At 43.3% G+C, this 12500-nt stretch overlaps 1 protein-coding gene across 1 annotated transcript in view; it reads left to right on the forward strand.

The window, feature by feature from the left end:
- LOC143297444 (scavenger receptor cysteine-rich domain-containing protein DMBT1-like) overlaps positions 1-12500 on the forward strand; it is an 80746-nt gene that overhangs the window by 17351 nt on the left and 50895 nt on the right. The window contains exons 5-13 of the mRNA XM_076609815.1: positions 131-351; positions 1931-2090; positions 3306-3463; positions 4655-4818; positions 6379-6541; positions 7565-7717; positions 8463-8630; positions 10012-10341; positions 12381-12500. The exon at positions 12381-12500 is cut by the window's right edge and continues 46 nt beyond it. Of these exons, the coding sequence (XP_076465930.1) occupies positions 131-351; positions 1931-2090; positions 3306-3463; positions 4655-4818; positions 6379-6541; positions 7565-7717; positions 8463-8630; positions 10012-10341; positions 12381-12500 (1637 nt within the window). The remainder of the gene's footprint in view (positions 1-130; positions 352-1930; positions 2091-3305; positions 3464-4654; positions 4819-6378; positions 6542-7564; positions 7718-8462; positions 8631-10011; positions 10342-12380) is intronic.

The raw sequence follows: 12500 nt of genomic DNA on the forward strand, positions 1-12500 counted from the left end.
AACATTCGTTTGTTGAGCAAGGTAAAGGCTACTATCTACTGTCTACTACTATCTACTATCCATTTTCTACTAAACAGAAAAAGAAATAATAACATTACTAAAAAAAAAAAAAAAAAAAAAATTAAATCAGATCTGCGGGCTACGTGGACGGCAAAGCGCTGTGCTGCGGACAGCTGACCAGTGGCTACTCCACGTGGGGCACAGTGTCCAGCCTGGGCTGCACGGGCAGCGAGGCTTCACTGGACACCTGCCCTTACACCTACTCCAGGTCGTATTGTTCCTCCTCCTTCTCCAGGGGGTCTCCGGCGTCTGCCATCTGCTACACGCAGTCCAGGGATTCTGTGGACAACAGTGAGTGAACGGACAGGCCATGGCGCTATGGTGTGCCAGAACTGGTTCTTGTTGACGTGGTATACGGTACAGATGCAGATTGTGTTGTGTTGTGGTTGTGGTTGTGGTTGTGGCGTGCTGTGTTGTGCCGTGCCGTGCCGTGCTGTGTTTGTGTTGTGCTGTGTTTGTGTTTTGTGTTGTGTTGTGTTTGTGTTGTTCTGTGCTGTGTTGTGCTGTGTTGTGTTGTGTTGTGCTGTGTTGTTGTTCTGTGCTGTGTTGTGTTGTGCTGTGTTTGTGTTGTGCTGCGTTTGTGCTGTGCTTGTGATTAAGCTGTGCTTGTGTTATGTTTGTGTTGTGTTGTATTGTGCTTGTGTTGTGTCTGTGTTGTGTTTGTGTTTTTTGTGTTTGTGTTGTTCTGTGCTGTGTTGTTCTGTGCTGTGTTGTGTTGTGTTGTGTTGTGCTGTGTTGTTGTTCTGTGCTGTGTTGTGTTGTGCTGTGTTGTGTTGTGCTGTGTTTGTGTTGTGCTGTGTTTGTGCTGTGCTTGCGTTTAAGCTGTGCTTGTGCTGTGCTTGTGTTGTGTTGTGTTTGTGTTGTTCTGTGCTGTGCTGTGCTGTGTTGTGTTGTGTTGTTGTGTTGTGCTGTGTTGTGTTGTGCTGTGCTGTGCTGTGCTGGTTGGTTTTCAAATTCAGTTTCAGTGTCAGTTTCTTAAGGAGGTGTTGCAGCGTTCGGACTCGGAAATCTATACACGTTACACGGCATCTGCCAGGCAACAGCAGCATAACCTCCCGCGCGTAGTAGTGCATGCATAGTCTCTCTCTCTCACTCTTTCTCTCTCTCTCTCTCTCTCTACACACACACACACACACACACACACACACACACATATATATATATATATATATATATATATAGAGAGAGAGAGAGAGAGAGAGAGAGAGAGAGAGAGAGAGAGATGTATGTATGTATGTATGTAATAGTGTGTGTGTGAATTTGCGGTGAATTTGCGTGCTTGTGTTTGCAGACGCTTGTTTATGTGTACTGTGTCTTACATGAATGCATGTATATAATGCGTATTTCAAACCCTTTGATACATAATATCATTATTGTTTTATTAGTATTATTATTATTATTATTATTATTATTATTATTATCATTATTGTTGTTGTTGTTATCATTATTATTATTGCTGTTGTTGTTGTGTGTTGTTGTTATTGTTGTTGTTGTTATTATTATTGTTGTTGTTGTTGTTATTGTTGTTGCTGCTGTTAGTAGTAGTAGTAGTAGTAGTAGTAGTAGTAGTAGCGGTGGTGGTGGTGGTCGCAGAAGCATCATTAACAACATCATCATCATCGTCATCATCATAATCAGTAGTAGTAGTAGTAGTGGTGGTGGTGGTGGTGGTGGTGGCAAAAGCAGTAGCAATCAACATCATCATCATCAGTAGTAGTAGTGGTAGCATCATCATCATCATCGTTATAATTATCATCGTCAACATCATCATCATCATCGTCAACATCATCATCATAATCATAATCACCATCATAAACAAATACACATACATATATCATAAACATGCACGTTGACTGTGTGTTTCCCTCAGCTTTCGGGATTCGCCTGACGAACAGCTCTTCGTCCACGTGGGGCAGGGTGGAGGTGCGGCACCTGGGGGCTTGGGGGTCGCTGTGTGCCGGCGACACCTGGAACGACACGGCGGCGGACGTGGCCTGTCGACAGATCACCGGCAGAGGAGGGGGAGTGGTGTAAGTTCCATCCTTCCCTTGTCCTTGCGCCCCCTCTCCTCTCTCTTCCCTTCCTCTCACCGCCCTTTCAGCTGTCAGAGTCCACCTCCCACCTTCCGCGCGCGCACACACACACACACACACACACACACACACACACACACACACACACACACACACACACACACACACACACACACACAAAGAGAGACAGACAGAGGGTTACTGCAAAATACTGTTTTCATGCCCAGAACAATCATTTCCAAATACACAAAAATATCGCATAAAAGTTAGGAAAATACAAATGTCTTTTAACTCCAAAAGTGTAGCTAGATAACATTTACAAATCTAGTCATCTTACTTACAGCTAGAATGACTTTATTGTCTCTTTTGAGCATATTACAAAAGTCAAAAACCGATTTAGGAGACAAATCGTTTTTTAGGAACATATCTTTTTCTCAGCTGATCATTATTGGGATATTCCATTATAAACTGGAACTCATCCCCAGTCACAGACATGTTACAAACCTTACGAAGCCGTAACTCTCGTGGTATTCCTTTGTGTCTCCCGGTTTCTATATCCAGCTTATGATTACACACACACACACACACACACACACACACACACACACACACACACACACACACACACACACACACACACACACACACACACACACACACACACACACACACACACTTGCCCAGCCTCATCACTTGGCAAGACTGACCAATCATTTCCTTTACCGGTCTGGCATCAGACATACACAGCATCTTCAGAACGACAGCTGGGACCAGCATAAGATCTGCCACACACACATTTTCAACAAAGTCAATGAAGATCCTGTTCTTGGGATGTTCCTTCAGATACCCCTTTTCAGTTCCGATAAGAAATCGATATTGGTTTTGATCGATTTAATTAATTTATTTGCGTGGACTGAGCGAAACGTGCATGAATCGATATTTCAAATTTTCCCCCCTCTTTTTTGCAGGGAGAGGGGGGTGTCTCTTCTAATGATTTTTAATAACTGACGAACAGATAATCAGCCTTGAAATGACCACTCTACAGTCGGCTTGTTTATGATAATAAAGAAAATGATTTGTTTTCATTTGATTTGATTCGACATCGGACTGGGGTACTCACAGAAGCAACGTGTTCTTAGAAATGACGACTCTTCCGTCGGCTTGGTTATAAAATGAAAAAAACTCATTTGATTTGATTTGATTTGACATCAGACTGAGCACCCCCACACGCAACGTGTTCCAAGGCAGCCCGTGGGTGAGGACTCTGAACTGCAGCGGTGCTGAGAGCAGCCTGGAGCAGTGTGTGGTGCCTCCATGGGGGTCCCGCGGGTACTGCTACTCTCCCCAGTATGCCCTGTGCTACAGCTCGGGTAGGTTGTCCGTGTTGTGTTGTGTTGTGCTGTGTTGTGTTGTGTGTTGTGTGTTGTGTTGTGTTGTGTGGTGTGGTGTTGTGTGGTGAGGTGTGGTGTGGTGTGTTGCGGTGCGGTGCGATGCGGTGCGGTGGTGTGGTGTGGTGTGGTGTGGTGTGGTGTGGTGTTGTGTTGTGTTGTGTGGTGTGTTGTGTTGTGTGGTGTGGTGTGTCGTGGTGTGGTGTGTCGTGGTGTGGTGTGTCGTGGTGTGTCGTGGTGTGGTGTGGTGTGTCGTGGTGTGGTGTGTCGTGGTGTGGTGTGGTGTGGTGTGTCGTGGTGTGGTGTGGTGTGGGGTGGTGTGGTTTGGTGTGGTGTGGTGTGGTGTGGTGTAGTGTGGTGTGGTGTGGTGCGGTGTGTCGTGGTGTGGTGTGGTGTGGTTTGGTGTGGTGTGTCGTGGTGTGTGGTGTGGTGTTGTGTTGTGTTGTGTTGTACAGCAACTATCCCCAATATGCCCTGTGCTACAGCTCTGGTAGGTTGATTGTATTGTGTTGTGTTGTATTGCATTGTATTGTACAGCTACTATCCCCAGTATGCCCTGTGCTACAGGTCGGGTGGGTTGATTGTGTTGAGCAGGGTCAAAGATCTTTTTCTTTCCAGGATCCGTCATCGTGGAACAAATTACCAGAAAATGTGTTTCATTCTGTCTCGCTGTAATCATTTAAGTCTGCTCTGAAAACACCTTTTCCAACAGCAGTAACAGCAGTTTTTGTTGTTGTTGTTGTTTTTTGTTGTTGTTGTTTTTAATCTTGGTGTGATCTGGTTTTGGGTGCATGTTTTGTTGTGGAGAGGCTGTTTGCCGTGTGTGTGTGTGTGTGTGTGTGTGTGTGTGTGTGTGTGTGTGTGTGTGTGTGTGTGTGGCGGGGTGCTGGTGAGTGTCCGTGTGTTCGTGTGCCTGAGTGCGTGTTGCAGGGATGCGTTTTCTGGAGGGCGTCACAGGTGTGTGTGTGTGTGGTTTTCCAATGCTCAGTTGCGTGAATGGTTTTGTTGTTGTTGTTGTTGCTTTTGGCATGTACTTCTGTGTGTGTGTGGGGGGGGGGGGAGTGTCGGGGGGGGGGGGTGTTGGGGGGGTGGAGAGGAGTATTGATGGGGAGGTGGGAGGGTGAGGAAGGAAATGCAAAGCTGTATCAATGTCCATCATTATCATCTGTCCAGCCGCCCCAGTGGTGCAGCTGGTAGGGGGCAGTGACGGCAGTCACGGACGGGTGGAGGTGGTGGTGGACGGGTCCAGGTACACGGTGTGTGACGACAGCTGGTCCAACAACGATGCCTCTGTCGTCTGCAGAAGCCTGGGCTACGCCGACGGCAAGGCCGTCAAGGTACTGTCCGCAGGAACAAGTCGACAACGAGGAAGAAAAGAAATATATATGAAAATAAAGTTAGATTAAAATGAATAACTAAGTAAACGAACAAATGAATAAATAAGACCACAAGAATAAAACGACAGCCGGGAAGAAAAGAAAAATGAATGAGTTAGATTAAAATAAATAGATAAATATGTAAATCAATTGATCAATCAACCTATCAATCAATCAATCTACAAGAAAAAAAAAAGACAACGGGGAAGAAAAGAAAAATGTATAAAGTTAGGTTAAACATAAATAGATGAATAGATAAATAGATAAGTAAATAAATAAATGAATGAATGGATAAATAAATAAATAAATGACTAAATAGATAAATAAATAGATGAACAACTCCACAAGAACAAAACAACGGGGAAGAAAAGAAAAATGAATGAATAAAGTCATATTAGAAATGAATGGAAAAAGAAACAAAGAAAGAAAGAAGGAGAAGAAGAAGAAGAAGGAGGAGGAGAAGGAGGAGGAGGACAATGTCTACGTGTTCAATGCTCTTTCGTTTCGGTGGTGCCGGCTCATACACCTGTTCCATTTGTGGTCACACACCACCACAAGGCAGGATGCGTAGGAAAGAGTAGTCAACGTATCTCCTCCTTTCTTATCCACAGTTCGTCTATACCCACAGATATCGACGAGAATTACAACAACAACACAACAACAACAACAAACAAACAAACATTATATATATATATATATATATATATATATATATATATATATATATATATATATATATAACTGGCAGACACAACATCCTGAAATTTATTAAATGGAATGAAAAGGAAACGAAAAGAAACGAATTTTTATTTCACGAGGGTAGTGGAGTAAGCACAGCTGCTTTTTTATTTTTTTTTTTTTTTTTTTTTTTTTACATCCAGCCCTCAAAGGCAAAGAAGAAATGCGGGAAAAAAAGCAAATGCAAAACACACACACACACACACACACACACACACACACACAATTACGTATGAAAATAAAAGGCATAAATGAAAGCATGTGCATTACCGAATTAAGTGCGACACGACAGATTATCGTTGAAAAGATCAAATCATTAAAGGAAGAGAGATAGATTGACATAAATGGGACAAGGGAAATGAATTTCTAGCAAGCATCATTTTCTATATTCATAAAATATTATTGATATTGGAACATAATCAGTACATTTTAGGATAAAGAGGTGTCAAGTTTGAAAGATTCATTAGGTACATTAGTAAGTTAGATTTGAATTTTTGAAAAATCGATTCTGTTTTTAAAGTTTCTGGGATATGATTCCATAACCACCACCCCCACCCCCTCCTGAATATGCAAGGCTTGATTTACATAAAAAGATAGTAGTAAATGGAAGAGTTATGTGAATGTCGATAATTATTAAAACTAAACATATTTGTCCGATAGGATGGAGCGTTGCCATGGAGGATTTTGTGCATGAACAATCCTTTATTGTATGATATTTTAGCCTTGAATGGAAGGATACCTCTGTGTGTGTGTGTGTGTGTGTGTGTGTGTGTGTGTGTGCAGTCGTCTCACTACGGACGAGGCAGCGGTCAGGTGGCCCTGAACAACGTGCAGTGCAGAGGTAACGAGGGCAGTCTGCTGCAGTGCCGCAGTGATGGATGGCTCCGTTCCAATGACCGCTGCAACACACACAACAAAGATGCCTCCGTCTACTGCCATGGACACGGTACGTCCCTACACAGAGAGAGAGGGTGTGGGGGTGTGGGGGGAAAGTGTGGTTGGGTTATTTGCCCCAAAGGATGACTCTGAAAAAAAAGGTGGTGGCTTTACTTAGTAACTTGCGTGCTTTGGTATAGACCGCAATGTCTACCGATGATGACAACAATAAACATAAAAAAATAGCGCCTGCACCGGACGCAACAGCCGAGTGGTTAAAGCGTTGGACTTTCAATCTGAGGGTGTCTGGCTCGAATCTCGGTGACGGCGCCTGGTGGGTATTGGGTGGAGATTTTTCCGATCTTCCGCGTCAACATATGCGCAGACCTGTTAAGTGCCTGAACCCCCTTCATGTGTATACGCACGCAGAAGATCAAATACGCACGTTAAAGATCCTGTAATCCATGTCAGCGTTCGGTGGGTTATGGAGCCAAGAACATACCCAGCATGCACACCCCCGTAAACAGAGTATGGTTGCTTACATGGCGGTGTAAATAAACAAAACGGTTATACACGTAAAATGTTACATGGCTGAGTGTGTATGTGTGCGTGCCTGAAATCTGATTGAATGACACAGGAGACGAATGATGAGCGCCCAATGGCAGCTGCCAGTCGGTTCTACCTAAATAGGCAGCCTGTTGTGTAAATGACCCCATGTTTGTAAAGCGCTTAGAGCTTGGTCTCCGACCGAGGATAGGCGCTATGTAAATATCCATATCATCATGGTATCGGATTCGGATGAGACGATAAACCGAGGTCCCGTGTGCAGCATGCACTTAGCGCACGTAAAAGAACCCACGGCAACAAAAGGGTTGTTCCTGGCAAAATTCTGTAGAAAAATCCACTGCGATAGGAAAAACAAATAAAACTGCACGCAGGAAAAAATACAAAAAAATGGGTGGCGCTGTAGTGTAGCGACGCGCTCTCCCTGGGGAGAGCAGCCCGAATTTCACACAGAGAAATCTGTTGTGATAAAAAGAAATACAAATACAAATACAAAATCATCACGTACACCACTGATGCCTGGTTTCAGTGGCACTGAGGCAGGGGGACCACAGCAATGGCATCGTGCAGCTCATCACCCAGCGGAGGACACTCACCATCTGTAGCACCGGATTTGACGACACGGAGGCTGGAGTCGTCTGCAGAGACAACGGGTTTCAGAACGGACGAGTCCTTCCAACGGGTGAATAGATGAATAAATAAATAAACAAATAAGTAAATAAATAAATGAATAAATAAATAATTAGATAATGGATGAATGAATGAAAAACGAATGAATGAATGAATAAATGCGTAAGTGCATAAATAGATAAATAAATAAGTTAGTTAATTAATTAATTAAGTAAGTAAGTGATTAAGTAAGTAAGTGATTAAGTGATTAAGTAATTAAGTAATTAATAGATAAATAATCGATCTATCCATCCATCCATCCATTAATCAATCAAAATAGAAACAAGTAAAAGACCAACTAAGATGGGATGTTCTGGGTAGTATGTCTAATCTCTGAGTGCATGCAACCATTGGCCAAAAGGGACAGAATCGGAATTCGATTGGCACAAACGAAGCGATGCGTATTACATAGCTCAGTGTTTATGGACTATTTTATTCTCAGGACGCCGATTTTTAGTTCGCGGCCTTATTTCCTCAAAAGGTTTCGGAACATCGTGTTTTTGTCCCCAACTTCCGTTGTAATACCCCGATGGCAGCATGCTTACACTCCTATTTTTGATATTTTTAAAGGCCTTACCCTCTCTTTTATCGCCTTGCAAAAGCGACGGCAGTATAGCGCAGTCCCATATCTTAATCTGCATCCAGGCGTTGGTAATCTCGATGCAAAAACTACAGGAGTATATCAGTCCTTTGTCCAGGCGCTTGTGTCTTCTTGACATCGATGCAAAAGTTAGTCCCAAATGTTACTGTGGTTCCAGGATCTTACGGGACCTTCAGTGGCTCCTACTATTCATCCTGGAGGACCTTAAGTTGTTCTGGCAATGAGACCTCCGTCTTCAACTGCACCATCGGAACCGGCATCTGCTACACCAGCCGCTACACCAGCTACGCCGCTGTCCACTGCTACAATGGCTCTCTGGATTCAAGTCAGTGAAAGAACTACGTCAGAGTGAAAATTGGCACCGTTTTCTAGCAATATGATGGTAGCATACTGGTTCTCGTGTTTCACTACTTTTTTTCTTCTTTTTTTTCTGCCCCATCATCTGCGCCGTTTCAGTGGCATTACTCCCACGCCGCTCATTTAGATTCCCCTATACACGGCCACACCCGGGTTTGTCCGTCGCAGTTCCAGCGTCGGCAGTCCACAGGGAACCATCGATGTTAGGCCGCCTGGAGGCCACACACCAGAGGAGACCCTGCACTGCTGCTAAGTCACTTCGGTGGTGTTCTGTGGTGCCTGTTCTGTTTTAACGTACTGAGGACACCACCTACTAAGCCCCCTACTAACGACAATAATGGCTTAGTCGCGGAGCCAGACTGAGTGAGCGTCTCTCCCAGAGTGGAGACCGCCACCACGTCCCTCAAACAACAGCCCCCCCCCCACCCCCCCCCCCATGAATCTGCCGACACTGACGACATTGACAGGACTCACCCCAAGCACGGAAGTGGAGGGGTATCGAAACAGGTCACCATGAGAGCAGGGCATGAAAGGCCACAGACTTTGAGACTATTTTGTTTATATTGATGACGATGAAGGAGGAGGAGGATGACGATGATGATGACGATGTTGCTATGGAGGTCCATTTTGGTTTGGGACTGCGTGACAAGGCTGTACTCTACGCTTCCTGTCATAATGATATCCTGGCGTTAACCAGGCCCGAGAGATACAGACACTTGCAGTGTTGGTCAGGTATTTAGAGCAACACACCCAAAGACGCATCCTTGAAGTGGATGACACTCGACTGTGTGGTCCCAGTCTCCCCATTTAAGCCCACAGCACACTCAACTCTGGGTAGGAGCCGGCCAAGGGCCGAAAAACCCACCTCCGCTGGGATTCGAACCCGTGTCCTCCCAGCCGTCAGTCCGCGACGCTAACCACTTCGCCACGGCGGCTGGTCACTACTTTAATTTTAATGTTGTTGTTGCTGTTGTTGATGTTGATACTGTTGTTTTTGTTGTTGATGATGTTGTTGTTGATGATGTTGCTGTTGATGTTGTTGTTGTTGTTGATGATGATGTTGTTGTTGTTGTTGTTATTGTTGATAATGATGTTGTTGTTGTTGTTGTTGATGATGATGATGATGTTGTCGTTGATGATGTTGTTGTTGTTGATGATGTTGTTGATGATGAGGTTGTTGTTGTTGTTGCTGTATATGACAACGAAATTATTTACTTGTACCTGGTTTTGTTGTTGTTGTTTGTTAGTGTGCTTTTTTTTTTCATTGTTGAGTTATTCTGTACAAAACTGGTTTTGATGATAGGTCGTGTCTAGTTGAATATACTCCTTTTTTTTAACCTGTCAAACAGATAGAAGCATCAGTCTTCAAGGAGGGATAGGGGACTACGCCAACTCCTCAGGACACGTGAGGGTCTACCAGAACGGGGTCAGGGGCAGGGTCTGCTCCACGTACTGGGACGACCTGGATGCCAAGGTGGTCTGCAGGCAGCTGGGCTTCAACAAAGGCCAGGTCTACGGCCTGTCCTCCTCCTTCACCGGGCCCTTCCTCATGCGGGAGATCAACTGCCTGGGGTCGGAGACCTCGCTCTTTAACTGTCCCGCGGGCAACGCCACATGCTCTTCCGGCAGATATTATTACGGGCCTCATGACGGTGGCGTCTTCTGCTACGACAATGATCGTGAGTTCATGCTGAGAGAGGGAGGTTGAGGTTCGATTGTTGTGGTGCATGGTTTGATAATGAAAGGGTCATGTTCCAAATGTGATTGTTGCTTTAGGTGTTTAGTGGTACATGTATTCGAGCCAAAAGATAAGTGTCTGTGACTTTTGCAGACGAAGTTGTATCTTATCTTGTCTTGTCTTGTTTCTTGTCTTGGCTTGTTTCTTGTCTTGTCTTGTCTTGTCTTGTCTCATTTCCTCTATCGTCTGATAACACTGATATGAAAAGACAACAAGCACACGAAATACAAAGCTTTGGTATTTTTGAAATGCCAACAACGCTGTACTCTTGTACCTCATGCATATTCTAATTGAGGGGTAAACTAGAAGCAGCCAAGTACATCTGCGTGGATCTGAAGACTTCATGACCAGAAGACAGGTGTAAGAGGAGTTGGAAGAGATGATATAAACTGCAATGTTTGATAACCTGGGAGAAACATATGGATTGTCAGTTTTTAGAAAGCGTGCTGTTTGCTTGGCGAATCTGACAGTAACTGTGTTAAAAAGTCACAAAAAGTCCCTAAAGCAGTACGGATATGGTTTGGTTGATGTGTTTGGAACTGTGTGTCCGCCACAATAATTACTGTTATCATACTGATCATATCTAGAGATACGACTGAAATTCCTTCTTCAGTTTTGTAAAAGAAAGTCTGAACAAACAGTCCTGATCAGTTTAGAAAAAAAGGTCTTATAAATAAATGATATGCATGTTTTGAATCCATTGGTTCCAACTTCAAATTTGATAGAGGGTAAAAAAGCAACAAGAAAACAACAATTAAAAAAACACAATATTTAAAGATTTGTGAGAAAAGTAGTGAGATTTAAACTAACGCTGAGATCTCAGCGCAGACAAATACACATACATTTTACTTGTGATGATGGCGACAAATCTGTTTCAAGCTGATACGGTTTGCGGAAGGCAACATGTCGTTCATTCCAAATACAGCGATTTTGGTTTTCACTATTTCTCACAAAACGATACAATCGATTTTTCGGCATATATTAATTTCCTCAGGCTAATTCATGGTATTTATTTACTTATCTATTTATCTACCTACCTATCTATCTGCTAATTCATGGTATTTATTTACTTATCTATTTATCTACCTATCTATCTATCTATCTATATAATGGGATAATGAAATATATATATAATGTAATGTATAATATATATTATATATATATTGTATATATATGAAGCAGTAGGTATGACGTCTAAATGTGGAAAGTCCTTTTAACTCTCTCCATACGAACGGCGAAAGAGACGACGTTAACAGCGTTTCATCCCAATTACCATCATCAAAATATTGCAAGCGAAACGCTCTTACACTGAAGAGGTGAATGTTGACAAAGAATACCACGGTTCTGACGACGGAAGTTAAAGGTTGGGTCATTCAGACACCCACTGGACATCCGAGGGGTCTGTGTAGAGGAGAAGAGAGGACTGGCCGTACTGAGTGAGTTAAAAGAAAAAAAAATGAGGACATGGACACGATGATACTTGAATATACAACACACAATGGCGTTCACAGGAAAACTGGAATTCGCTCGGGTGTCCAGTGTTTGTTTTGTACTCTCTGGTCGCTACAATGTCCAGAACCTAACAGGAATCCGTGTTCCCACTGCCTGCACACCCAACTGGATGTCACAAAGTGATGTCTGTTAAAAATTGAATCTGTCCAGATCACTAAGCCGTTTTCGGTTGTTGTTGTTGCTGTTGGTTATGTTGTTGCTGTTGCTGGTGGTGTTTGTTCGTTTGTTTAGTTATCCATTCATTATCTATTTGTATATCTGTTTATTTATTTATTCATTGATTTTTCTCTTGCAGAGCATTTCAAACTTCAACAACGATTGAGAAAACTCACCGTCCACTGAGAACTAATCTTTTCTTTTTTTCTTTTTTATAAAAAGTCTTCCTTACGCCTATGTATGTATTTCAGAAACAAAAAGATAAGATTTTTTTCTTTATTCTATTGCATTTTTTTTTTTTTTTACTTCCAGCCCCTCAAGTCCAGCTTGTGGGTGAGAGTTCAGGAAAGGAGGGCCGGGTGGAAATCCTGTTCGGCGGGTCGTCTGGAACCGTTTGCATTTCCTCCCCTTACTTAACCGATAATGCCGCCC

The sequence above is a fragment of the Babylonia areolata genome, chromosome 22 (genome assembly GCF_041734735.1).
Source record: "Babylonia areolata isolate BAREFJ2019XMU chromosome 22, ASM4173473v1, whole genome shotgun sequence".
Lineage (NCBI taxonomy): Eukaryota > Metazoa > Mollusca > Gastropoda > Neogastropoda > Buccinidae > Babylonia > Babylonia areolata.